General features: G+C 47.2%; 1 protein-coding gene across 1 annotated transcript in view; it reads right to left on the bottom strand.

Moving 5' to 3' along the window:
* The window catches only part of GINS2 (GINS complex subunit 2), a 34,619-nt gene that overhangs the window by 1,263 nt on the left and 20,673 nt on the right, over nucleotides 1–12,683 (bottom strand). Inside the window, exon 3 of the mRNA XM_027513881.1 lies at nucleotides 2,244–2,343. Coding sequence (XP_027369682.1) covers nucleotides 2,244–2,343 — 100 coding nt within the window. The remainder of the gene's footprint in view (nucleotides 1–2,243; nucleotides 2,344–12,683) is intronic.

The following is a 12,683-nucleotide window of genomic DNA, read 5'->3' as shown; positions in this document are numbered from 1 at the left end:
TCTGTACAATTCCCGCGAGAACGCATCTTTCGAAGGCCGGCTCAGAGGTCATGGCCTCTGACGCTAATGCCCCAGGGCTACAGCCCACCAGGGAAAGCGGGCGGAGGCTGTGTGCCAGGCGCAGCCCTCTGCACTACACAGCACAGCACTTCCCTCCCCTCAAAAGCCCGTGAAGGACAGAGACCACAAAGATACGTTTGCAAAAATTACAAAACAAAAAGCAAATCAGCATAAGTAGCCCGCCCATACGTAGCAAATTTGGGGTAAAAGTACGGCCTGGAGTCCGCGCAGGGCACTGACAGCTTTCCTGTGACACATTTTTAAACTGACCTTAACCTCTAAAGGAAGGGACAAACTAAGACAAAAGCAGAGGCCAACATCCTTCACCAGGCCTCCTGGAATGAACTCCAGGGACGACAGGCTGGATGAGCCTCCGCAGGCTACAGTGAGCTCATGAGTGGAGACGGAGAGTCAGTGGTATAAAGCTGATGTAGGAGACTTAAGACCCAAACGTGGATCTTACGGTCTGAATAGCAGGTGAAGGAACAAAGGCCCACAGCTCCTTGTGAACTGCACTGCAGAACATAGGCCCCTTCGCTGAATGAATGACTCTAAGGAAATGGGGGGTTTGATAGGAACTGTGTACATGATATTCTGAACTTCAAAACCTACAGACGCGCAGACCTTCCCTCTGCTTCTGTATTCTCCTTTCTGAAGTCACTCCCCTCCAAGGCAGCCTCTGGGTCCTCCAAATGACACCCCCTCCCACCCATGCCTGAACACCCTCCTGGGGACACGGCTTCCGCTCCCCTGCCCTCAGCAGGCACGCGGGTCCCAGCAGCCCCACTCCACAGCCCTGGGCTCTTCACCTTCTGTGCTGCCTACACCCTCTCCCCTAATATGTGTCCCTCCATCTTCCGAGCCACGGAGCCCTCCCCGGGCAGTGCCAGGCGTGAGGGCTGCATCAGGCTGTTCTCCTAACAGACTGTCACACCACACCAGTAACAGAACCAGAACTTGGGCCTACAGGACCAATTCCACTGCCTAGTGGGACACTTAGCAGGCTGTACAAGGGGAGTGTTGTGAACTGCACAACTGCCGCCTCAGGTCAACTCAAGGACAAGCCCACGTGACGCAAGTCTCCACTTGAATCCGCAGTGCCGTGCACGGGGCCCCAGCCCTCGCTGTTCTACAGCAGGCAGCAGGCCACTTCCAACTTCCGTTCTGGACCTGCCCTTGAATTCACCAATTAAAAGGTGCTCAGCGTTTGAAAGGCTTGGCATTGTGCAGACTACATTCTAAGCTGCTCCTAGGCAACGCTGTCTATACTTGCCTGCTTTCTCCGCTGATTCATTCATTTATTGACAAACACGTGAGCAACAAACATGTGAGCACCCGGCACTGCTGGGGCACGAGACGGCCCCCGCCCGTGAGAACGGGGGCGGGGCAGAGGAGCGGCCCAGGCAGACGGCGGTGAGAGCAGAGCGCTGACAAGGGCTGCCCTGGAGACGGGGATGAGCACAGGCGTGCTTACCTGGGGGGAGGACCTGTGCTAAACCCAGGAGGAGGCGGGGACAGGGGACTCGCTGGGCAGAGGAATGGGGCAGTGGACACGCACACGTGTGCTCTGAGGACCTGGACCTTCTACTTACGTGTGGAAGTGAGAGAGGCCAGCGTGACCCCAGACCCTGGAGAGAGAGGAAGGCCTGCAGAGCTGTGAGACGAGGAAGAGGGGAGCCAGGCTATGCAGCGTGAATGCCACGAGCAGGACTGCAAGCCTGGAGAGGCTCCAGAGGGCAGGGGAGGCCCATGCAGCCTTCTCTACAGAAGCGCACTCTGGCTGAGGGAGAAGCCGACAGGGAGCCTGACCAGGGGCCTTCCCATCCAGCTCAGGGTCACAGGCAGACGGGAGCCCCGGCCCTTCCCTGTGCAGGAGACGGAAGCTCTCAGACACCCAGGCCCCAAGAAGAAAAGGGGTGCAGGGTGACTAACAACGGTGACTGCTGTGAAGGAAAAGCCACTGTTAGAGGGAGTCCAGAAACAAGCGGGGGTTAGGATGCAGAACAGAAAGAACAAGGGGTTCACCAGGAGAGGGAAGGACAGAGGAAAGGACAAGGGGAAGTGGGACAGCCGGAGCCCAGTCAGCGTGTGCGCGCCCGATGCCTCCAGGCTGAGGGCTGGGGCGGAGAGGGGTCCAGACCGATGCAGGCGGCACGGGCTGTGGGCTCCGTGGAGCTACTCACTGATTTAACAGCAGTTTGGTGAGCTCCATGTAGTAAGGGCTGGGCATAGGTGTAAAAGTTTCTTCCTTTCGTTCATGATCTCGAATCTTCTCCAACTTTTCTGAAATTTAGAAGTGAATACATTTTACTATGACCATAAGCAAAATATATATTTAAAACCTTCCAAATTTACCAAGTGGGTTTCCCAGGTGGCGCAGTGGTGAAGAACAGACCTGCCCAAGTACTTCATGTTACCTAGTCAATCAACTAACAGAAAAAAAAAAACACTTTATCATTTATTATCACTAACTAGATATTACAGGGTTGATTTCTTCAAACCTCTAAGCTTCTCTTAGAGAAGGTGGTAGATTTGGGTTATAGCTGTTGCTGGGCCTGCAAAACGCATGACTGAGAACAGTCAGAGCCAGGTCTTTTCTTGGGGAGAGTGAAGTATTCTACCTTTGATCCAAGCGGACATGATAGTAACTAGTGACTGGCAAAGTTTCCTTCTTCATACCAAACCTTGTTTAGGACTTCCCTGCTGGCACAGTGGATAAGAATCCACCTGCCACTGCAGCGGACATGGGCTTGATCCCTGGTCCCGGAAGACTCCACGTGCCCTGGAGCTAAGCTTAGAGCCTGTGCTCCGCAACAAGAGAAGCCACCACAGTGAGAAGCCCGTGCACTGCAAGCAAGAGGAGTCCCTGCTGGCTGCCACTAGAGAGGAAGCCTGCACAGCAACGAAGAATCCGCACAACCAGAGATATTAACAGACAAAAAACACTGCTCAGAAGAGAGCAAGACAACCTACAAGTAAGAGGAGCTTGAAAGCCCCAAGTCTGGAACCAAAGTGCTGAGTCCGATCCCATCCAGCAAGAACATCGCACACCGGCCTCCCCCGTCCTTTCCCCTGGCTGAGAAACCCTGGTCCTGAACCAGGCTGCAGCTGTGGTGAAGGCGCGCACAGGCCACTCTGCGTGGGGTCTCCTCTGACTGCCCACCCACCCCCAGGGCCCCTGGTGCCCACCCCCTGCCATCCTCACCCTCTCCAGCCTTCTCCCCGCACACTCCCGCACCCCAAGGGCGTGCTGGACCCCCTCTCACTGCACAGAACGGGGCGTGGCAGTTGCCCTCACTGCTGAGTGCGCCCTCCTCACTCTCCAGTCCATCAGCCTCCACGCAGCACCTTCTGTCTTAAAAAGAAAACTCTCCTCTGACTCCCCACAGTCAACGCCCCTCTCCCAGTCTAGCCCAGGCTGGTCCCAGTCTTGGGAAACGGCACCCCAGCTCCGCCAGCAGCCCCAGCAGGCACCCTCATTTCTCTCTGATCCCACGGCCTGTCCCGCAGCAAACCCTGCCCATCCTGTCTTCAAAACACACCTGGACCCCAACCACATCTGCCCACCTCCATCAACCCAGTGGTCGGGCCACCCTGAGCTCCTGATGGGACCCCCGCCTGCCCTCTCTCCACACTCGTCTTCCCCACACCACAGACCGACTCTCCCTTTTTACATCTACCTCAGAGGATAAAACACCTCTGTCTGATCTCTGCAGCAGAGACCAACAACACCCAGCGTGGCCTGGGGCGGAATAGCAGCAGCTCGTACATCTCTGCTGGGTCACAAGAGCGGTTCAACCATGCTGCAGGGCTGCTGAGCGGCTCCTCCGAGAGTGAGCAGTCTGCCCTGTGAGCTGGCAGTTCCAGGGCTCTAGGCGTTTATTTACCCAAGAGAAATAAAAGCAAATACCCACAAAAAGACTCAGACACGACTGTTCACAAAGCAGCCTTGATCACAATAGCCTAAAATGGGGAACAACCCAAACATCCACCAACAGAAAATGCGGACAAGCTGTGGAATACTCACACAGTGAGTGAAACATTATTCAGGATAGAAGAATAAGGTAACAACACATACAACAACAGGGGAACGAATCTCAAGAACGTTACGCTGAACTAAAGACGTCAGAGCAAGGACTTCCCTGGTGGCCCAGGGACAAAGATGCCACGCTGCCGGTGCCGGGGTCCTGGGTTAGACCCCACAGGCCAGGACTCAAGAGTGCACACACCACGGCTGAGACCCAGTGCAGCCAAATAAACGTTTAAAAGAAGCGAGAGCAAAAACTGACATGCTAGATGATTCCATGTGCGCCATCCGAGAACAGGCAGAGCTAATCCACGGTGGCAGCGGCAGCAGCGGCCCTCGTGGACTGATGAGCGATGCCCACTCCTGTGCCCAGGATGGCCCAGGCCTGTGAGAAGGCCTAGAGAAACTTTCCCACGCCTTCCCGCTGACTCGGGGCTCCCACCAGACAGGTTTTTGCCCCACATCACCTGGGGTTGGAATAGGCTGGAAAGGGAAGAAGTGCCGATGGAACCAGGACCTTGGTGTGTGGGGAGCCAGTGGGGCGGGGGGCGGGGGGGCAGTGCTGAGGGTATGTGTCCCTGCTTAAAAAAAAAACCAACAAGCCCTCAAAGCCTAACGAACTTGAGTTTCCTGCCATGTTTCTGGACCACCAGCTTCACACACCCCTTTGGGATACGGACTAAAGACAAAATGCTCACGCAGTCTTTCTTAACCTATATTTGAGTCACACTTGGCTCCAAGTGTCCAAGCTTCTAGGAGGCAGGGGCCCCTGGGTGATTCCCAAAGGGAAGGGGACAGTCAAACTCATTCAGAGGCTTTTCAGATTCTATATTCCCCCAAACCCAACCCTAGATAAATTTGAGATCCTTCTCAGTAATGAGCCATTCTTATCACCAAGGTGAGGAAAAAAAGCCTGCAAAAGTTTGGGATAAAGACAGACAGCCTCTTTGACCCAGTATTTTCCTTTTTTTCCCCCCCAACACCTTTATACAGAGGCATAATCAACATATCATGCAATTCACCCACTCAATGGTTTTTAATATAGTCACAGAGTTGAACACCCATCACTTCAATCGACTTTACAGTATCTTCAACCACCCCAAAAGCAACCCCATAATCTTTCTATCACCCACTCAAACCTCCATCCCTAGGCAACCACTAATTTCCCTTGTCTTTACTGATCTGCCTGCTCAGGACAATTCATCACATAAATAGAATAATTCAATATTTGGTCTTCGTGTCTGTGCAGCTGACAGTGGAGACAAGACGGCAGAGAGACATGAGCTCACCTCTTCTTATGAAGACACCAAAATCACAACTAAGTGCTGAATGACCATCGACAAAGACTGCTGGGGCCTACCAAAGATATATGCTACAGCCTTTGACTGTGTGCATCACGATAAACTGTGGACAATTCTTCAAGAGATGAGAACACCAGACCACCTGACCTGCCTCCTGAGAAATCTGTATGCAGGTCAGGAAGCAACAGTTAGAACTGGACAAGGAACAACAGACTGGTTCCAAATAGGAAAAGGAGTACATCAAGGCTGTATACTGTCACCCTGCTTATTTAACTTATATGCAGAGTACATCATGAGAAACGCTGGACTGGAAGAAACACAAACTGGAATCAAGATTGCCAGGAGAAATATCAATAACCTCAGATCTGCAGATGACACCACCTTTATGGCAGAAAGTGAAGAGGAACTCAAAAGCCTCTTGATGAAAGTGAGAGAGGAGAGTGAAAAAGTTGGCTTAAAGCTCAACATTCAGAAAACGAAGATTATGGCATCCGGTCCCATCACTTCGAATGGGAAATAGATAGGGAAACAGTGCAAACAGTATCAGACTTTATTTTGGGGGGCTCCCAAATCACTGCAGATGGTGATTGCAGCCATGAAATTAAAAGACGCTTACTACTTGGAAGGAAAGTTATGACCAACCTAGACAGCATATTACAAAGCAGAGACATTATTTTGCCAACAAAGGTCCGTCTAGTAAAAACTACAGTTTTTCCAGTGGTCGTGTATGGATGTGAGAGTTGGACACATCTTTCCTTATAGAAAGCTGAGTGCAGAAGAATTGATGCTTTTGAACTGTGGTGTTGGAGAAGACTCTTGAGAGTCCCTTGGACAGCAAGGAGATCCAACCAGTCCATCCTAAAGGAGATCAGTCCTGAATATTCACTGGAAGGACTCATGCTGAAGCTGAAACTCCAATGCTTTGTGATGTGAAGAACAATGCCACCTGATGTGAAGAAATGATTCATCTGAAAAGACCCTGATGCTGGGAAAGATTGAAGGTGGGAGGAGAAGGGGATGACAGAGGATGAGATGGTTGGATGGCATCACGGAGTCAACGGACATGAGTTTTAGTAAACTCCAGGAGTTGGTGATGGACAGGGAGGCCTGGCGTGCTGCAGTCCATGGGATCGCAAAGAGTTGGACACAACTGAGTGACTGAACTGAACTGGCCAAAAAATTAGAGCTTCAGCTTCAGCATCAGTCCTTCCAATGAATATTCACGACTGATTTCTTTTAGGATAGACTGGATGGATCTCCTTACAGTCCAAGGGACTCTCGAGAGTCTTCTCCAACACCACAGTTCAAAAGTATCAGTTCTTCGGCACTCAATCTTCTTTATGATCCAACTCTCTCATCCATACATGACTAATGGAAAAACCATAGCTTTGACTATACAGACCCACTACACTACAATATGAAATAAAACTTAAAAACAAACATACAGTACCTAATTAAACTCAAAAGCTTTCACACAGCAATGGAAACCAAGAACAAAACAAGACAACCTATAGAATAAATGTCTGCAAACAATAAAACCAAGAAGGGATCCATCACCAAAATTGACAAAGAGCTCACGGAGCTCAATATCAACAAAATCCAGGGCTTCCCTAGTGGCTCAGTGGTAAAGAGTCTGCCTGCCAAAGCAGGAGACACAGGTATGATCTCTGATCCCCACATCCGCAGAGCAACTACGCCGTGCTCCACAACGATAAGCATGTGCTCTAGACGCAGCAGCTGAGCCCACACCACAACCAGAAGCCTGAGCGCCCGGCGCCCACGCTCCGCAATAGGAAAGAGCCAGGTGAACGGGAGGCCGAAGACTGCAACCAAGAGCAGGCACAAGCCATTTTATTCAGAATGGATAAACTGTAAGTTTCCAGTGTTTGCCACTGAGAACTACATCCATCCTCCTGGGATAAACCATAATGGAAAAGAATATTTAAAAAAAAAAGAATGTATGTATATAACTGTCACTACCCTGTACAGCAGAGACGGGCACAACACTGTAAATCACCTATACTTCCATTTTTTTAAAAAAAGATGAGATAATTTCCATGTGCAGCAACATGCATAGACTTTGAGATTATCATACTAAGTAAAGTAAGCCAGACACAGAAAGAAAACAAAGACAAATATCATATGATATCACTTGTGGATTCTAAAAAAAAAAAAAATGATACAACTAAATGTATTTACAAAACAGAAACAGACTCAGTAAACAAATTTATGCTTAGCAAAAGAAAAACGTGGAGAGGAAGGATAATTTGGGAAACTGACATAAACACACTACCATATTTACAGTAAATGACCAACAAGGACCTACAGTACAACACAGGGAACTCTGCTCACCATTCTGTAAACCAAGATGGAAAAAGAATTTGAGAAACATACACGTAATACGTATCACTGAGTCATCATGCTGTGCATGTGAAACTAAAAATCACTGTTATTCAACTATATTTCAGTATCGGAGAAGGCAATGGCACCCCACTCCAGTACTCCTGCCTGGAAAATCCCAAGGATGGAGGAGCCTGGTGGGCTGCAGTCCATGGGGTCGCTAGGAGTCAGACACGACTGAGCGACTTCACTTTCACTTTTCACTTTCATGCATTGGAGAAGGAAATGGCAACCCACTCCAGTGTTCTTGCCTGGAGAATCCCAGGGACAGAGGAGCCTGGTGGGCTGCCATCTATGGGGTTGCACAGAGTCAGACACCACTGAAGTGACTTAGCAGCAGCATACTTCAATGTAAGATAAATTATTTTTAAAAAAAGCAAATAGGAGCAAATGAAAGTCAAAAGCTTTTGCACAGCAGAGGAAATCATAAAGACAATGACAAGACAACCAACAGACCAGGAGGAAATATATGCAAATGATGAGAAAGACAAGGGATTAGTATCCAAAACTGACAAAGAGCTCAGGCTGCTCAATATCAAAAAACCAACTCCATCAAAAAATGGATAAGAGTCCTACATCAACGTGTCTCCAAAGCAGATACACAGATGGCAACAGGCTCTTGAGAACATGCTCAACATTTTCAATTGTTAGAGAAATACAAATCAAACTACAAAAAATACCACTGCACTCTGGTCAGAATGGCCATCATCAAAAAGTCTACAAAAAATAAATGCTGGAGAGGGTGTAGAGAAAAGGGAACACTCCCACACTATTATTATTAAGGAACATCGGTGCTGGAGATGACTTGAGAGTCCTATGGACTGCAAGATCAAACTAGTCAATCCTAAATGAAATCAACCCTAAATATTCATTGGAAGGGCTGATGCTGAAGTTCCAATACTTTGGCCAATCAATGTGAAAAGCCGACTCATTGGAAAAGACCCTGAGGCTGGGAGAGACTGAGGGTAGGAGAAGAAGGGGTGGCAGAGGATGCGATGGTTAGATAGCACCACGGACTCAATGGACAAGAATTTGAGCAAATTCCGGGAGATAGCGGAAGACAGAGGAGCCTGGTGTGCTGCAGTCCATGGGGTGGCAAAGAGTCAGACATGACTCAGCGATTCAACAACAGTCACTCTGGAGAACAGTTTGAAGATTCCTTAAAAAACTAAAAATAGAGCCACCATATGATCCAGCATTCGTATTCCTATGGATACAAAGAAAACCATGGTTCCAATGGACACACGCACCCTAGTGTTCACTGCAGCACTGCTTCCCACACCCAAGACATGGAAGCAACCCAAATGTTCATGGAGAGACTCATGGATGAAGAAGATGTGGTACATACATACAATGGAGTATTACTCAGCCATTAAAACAAATAAAATAATACCATCTGCAGCTACATGGATGAACCGGGATTAACATGTAGATTGTCATACCAAGTAAACTAAACCAGAGAAACACAAATATCATATGAAATGGCTTATATGTAAATTCTAAAACAAAATGATTCAAATGAATATATTTACAAAATAGAAAGACTCACAGATTTAGAAACCAATCTTACCCTTGGCATAAAGGAAAAGTGGAGGGGAGAGAGATACTGGAGGTTGGGATTGACATGCACACACTGCCATACTTAAAATCAATACCCCACAAGGACCAACTGTGTAACACAAGGGACTGACAGCAGGGTGCTGAGAGCAAGGAGGAGCGGCCCCTTCAGCTGACCGGCCCATACTGCCTAATTGCACCGAAAGATATACAAGCCCCCCCACAATACACCCCCTACCAGTACTCCAAAATGGTCAAGGGGAAAAACCCCACCAGCGAACTGGCGGGACTTTCCCCACTGCAGCACGTGCACACACTCACCACTAACCTGTGGTGGCCACTGGGCTCATCAGCTGCTCATAAACACTCCATGAAGACATATGTCTAATTAATGAGAAGGGTATGTGCAGTAGAGCCTCTTGATATATAACCTGCTGCTATCAATCAAGGTTGTCAATCAGTGACCCTCCTCAATTATGCAAATGACCTTGCCTTAAAAACTTGTACCCCAGACCTCTAGGGCCATTTGCCTCCCTTGGAGCAACCCACCTCTCTCTTGAGGTGTTCTCTCTGTTCTTTCTTTTCTTTTCTCAGTCACTCACTTGTGTCTGACTCCTGGTTACCTGTTCTTTATTGTTAATTAACTTTCTGGTAATGGTAGGATCTTAGATTCTTTTTTGGGTCCTTACTGAGAACCAAGGTCCACAGGAGGAAGGGTCTCCAGACTCTCTTTCCACTAACAGAACTCTCTGCTCACTATTCTTTAATGACCGAAAGGGGAAAAGAATTTGAAGAGAGTGGATACGTGTATATATACAACTGAATCACTACACTATATGCCTGAAACTAACACAACTTTCAGTTCAGTCACTCAGCCGTGTCCGACTCTTTGCGACCCCATGGACCGCAGCACGCCAGGCCTCCCTGTCCATCACCAACTCCCAGAGTTCACTCAGACTCATGTCCATTGAGTCAGTGATGCCATCCAGCCATCTCATCCTCTGTCATCCCCTTCTCCTCCCACCTTCAATCTTTCCCAGCATCAGGGTCTTTTCAAAGGAGTCAGTTCTTTGCATCAGGTGGCCAAAGTATTGGAGTTTCAGCTTCAACATCGGTTCTTCCAATGAACAATCGGGACTGATTTCCTTTAGAATGGACTGGTTGGATCTCCTTGCAGTCCATGGGACTCTCAAGAGTCTAATCCAACACCATAGTTCAAAAGCATCAATTTTTCAGCACACAGCTTTCTTTATAGTCCAACTCTGACATCCATACATGACCACTGGTAAAACCATAGCCTTGACTAGACGGACCTTTGTTGGCAAAGTAATGTCTCTGCTTTTGAATATGCTGTCTAGGTTGGTCATAACTTTCCTTCCAAGGAGTAAGCGTCTTTTAATTTCATGGCTGCAGTCACCATCTGCAGTGATTTTGGAGCCAAAAAAAATAAAGTCTGACACTGTTTCCCCATCTATTTGCCATGAAGTGATGGGACTGCATGCCATGATCTTCGTTTTCTGAATGTTGAGCTTTAAGCCAACTTTTCACTCTCCTCTTTCACTTTCATCAAGAGGCTCTTCAGTTCTTCTTCACTTTCTGCCATAAGAGTGGTGTCATCTGCATATCTGAGATAATAGATATTTCTCTTGGCAATCTTGATTCCAGCTTGTGCTTCATCCAGCCCAGCATTTCTCATGATGTACTCCACATATAAGTTAAATAAGCAGAGTGACAATATATAGCCTTGATGTACTCCTTTTCCTATTTGGCATCAGTCTGTTTTTTCATGTCCAGTTCTAACTGTTGCTTCCTGACCTGCATACAGATTTCTCAAGAGGCAGGTCAGGTGGTCTGGTATTCTCATCTCTTGAGGCATTTTCCACAGTTTGTTGTGATCCACACAGTCAAAAGGTTTGGCATAGTCAATAAAGCAGAAATAGATGTTTTTCTGGAACTCTCTTGCATTTTCTATGATCCAGCGGATGTTGGCAATTTGATCTCTGGTTCCTCTGCCCTTTCTAAATCCAGCTTGAACATCTGGAAGTTCACGGTTCACATATTCTTAAAGTCTGGCTTGGAGAATTTTGAGCATTACTGTACTAATGTGTGAGACGAGTGCAATTTTGCAGTAGTTTGAACATTCTTTTGGCATTGCCTTTCTTTGGGATTGGAATGAAAACTGACCTTTTCCAGTCCTGTGGCCACTGCTGAGTTTTCCAAATTTGCTGGCATATTGAATGCAGCACTTTCACGGCATCATCTTTTAGGATTTCAAATAGCTCAACTGAAATTCCATCACCTCCACTAGCTTTGTTCATAGTGATGCTTCCTAGAAAGGCCCACTTGACTTCACAATCCAGGATGTCTGGCTCTAGGTGAGTGATCACCCCATTGTGAGATTATCTGGGTCGTGAAGATCTTTTTTGTACAGTTCTTCAGTGTATTCTTGCCACCTTTTAATATCTTCTGCTTCTGTTAGGTCCATACCATTTCTGTCCTTTATCAAGCCCATTTTTACATGAAATGTTCCCTTGGTATCTCTGATTTTCTTGAGGAGATCTCTAGTCTTTCCCATTCTATTGTTTTCCTCTATTTCTTTGCACTAATCACTGAGGAAGGCTTTCTTATCTCTCCTTGTTATTCTTTAGAATTCTGCATTCAGATGCTTATATCTTTCCTTTTCTCCTTTGCTTTTCGCTTCTCTTCTTTTCACAACTATTTGTAAGTCCTTCTCAGACAGCCATTTTGCTTTTAGCATTTCTTTATTAATCAACTAAACTGCAATATAAAACAAAAATAAAAATAAGCAAAGGGGACATAATTAAACTCAAAAGCTTTTGCATAGCAAACTATAAAAAAAAATGAAAAGACAACCTTCAGAACGGTACAAAATATTTTCAAATAATTAGAGCTACAAGGGATCCATCTCCAAAATGTATAAAGTCATGCAACTTGATATGAACCCAATCCAATCACATAATGGGAAGAAGACTCCAAAAGACTTTTCTCCAAAGAACACATGTAGTTGTGCAAGAAGCATCATCATCATCGCTAATTATTAGAAGAATGCAAATCAAAACTACAATGAGATATCACCTCACGTCTGTCAGAAAGGCAGACACCAACAAGTGTACAAACAATAAACGCTGGAGAGGGTGTGGAGAAAAGAGAACCCTCCTCAACTGTTCGTGGCAATGTACGTTGGTGCAGCCACTGTGGAAACCAGTATAGAGGTGCTCAGACATTAAAATTAGAGCTACCATATGATCCAGCAATCCCCACCCCCCCACCGGCATCTAACTGGGCAAATATATACTTCAAAAAGATACATGCACCCG

Source organism: Bos indicus x Bos taurus, chromosome 18 (assembly GCF_003369695.1).
Source record: "Bos indicus x Bos taurus breed Angus x Brahman F1 hybrid chromosome 18, Bos_hybrid_MaternalHap_v2.0, whole genome shotgun sequence".
NCBI lineage: Eukaryota > Metazoa > Chordata > Mammalia > Artiodactyla > Bovidae > Bos > Bos indicus x Bos taurus.
The sequence above is the reverse complement of the archived record's forward strand: the minus strand, read 5'-3'. Positions and strand labels throughout refer to the sequence as shown.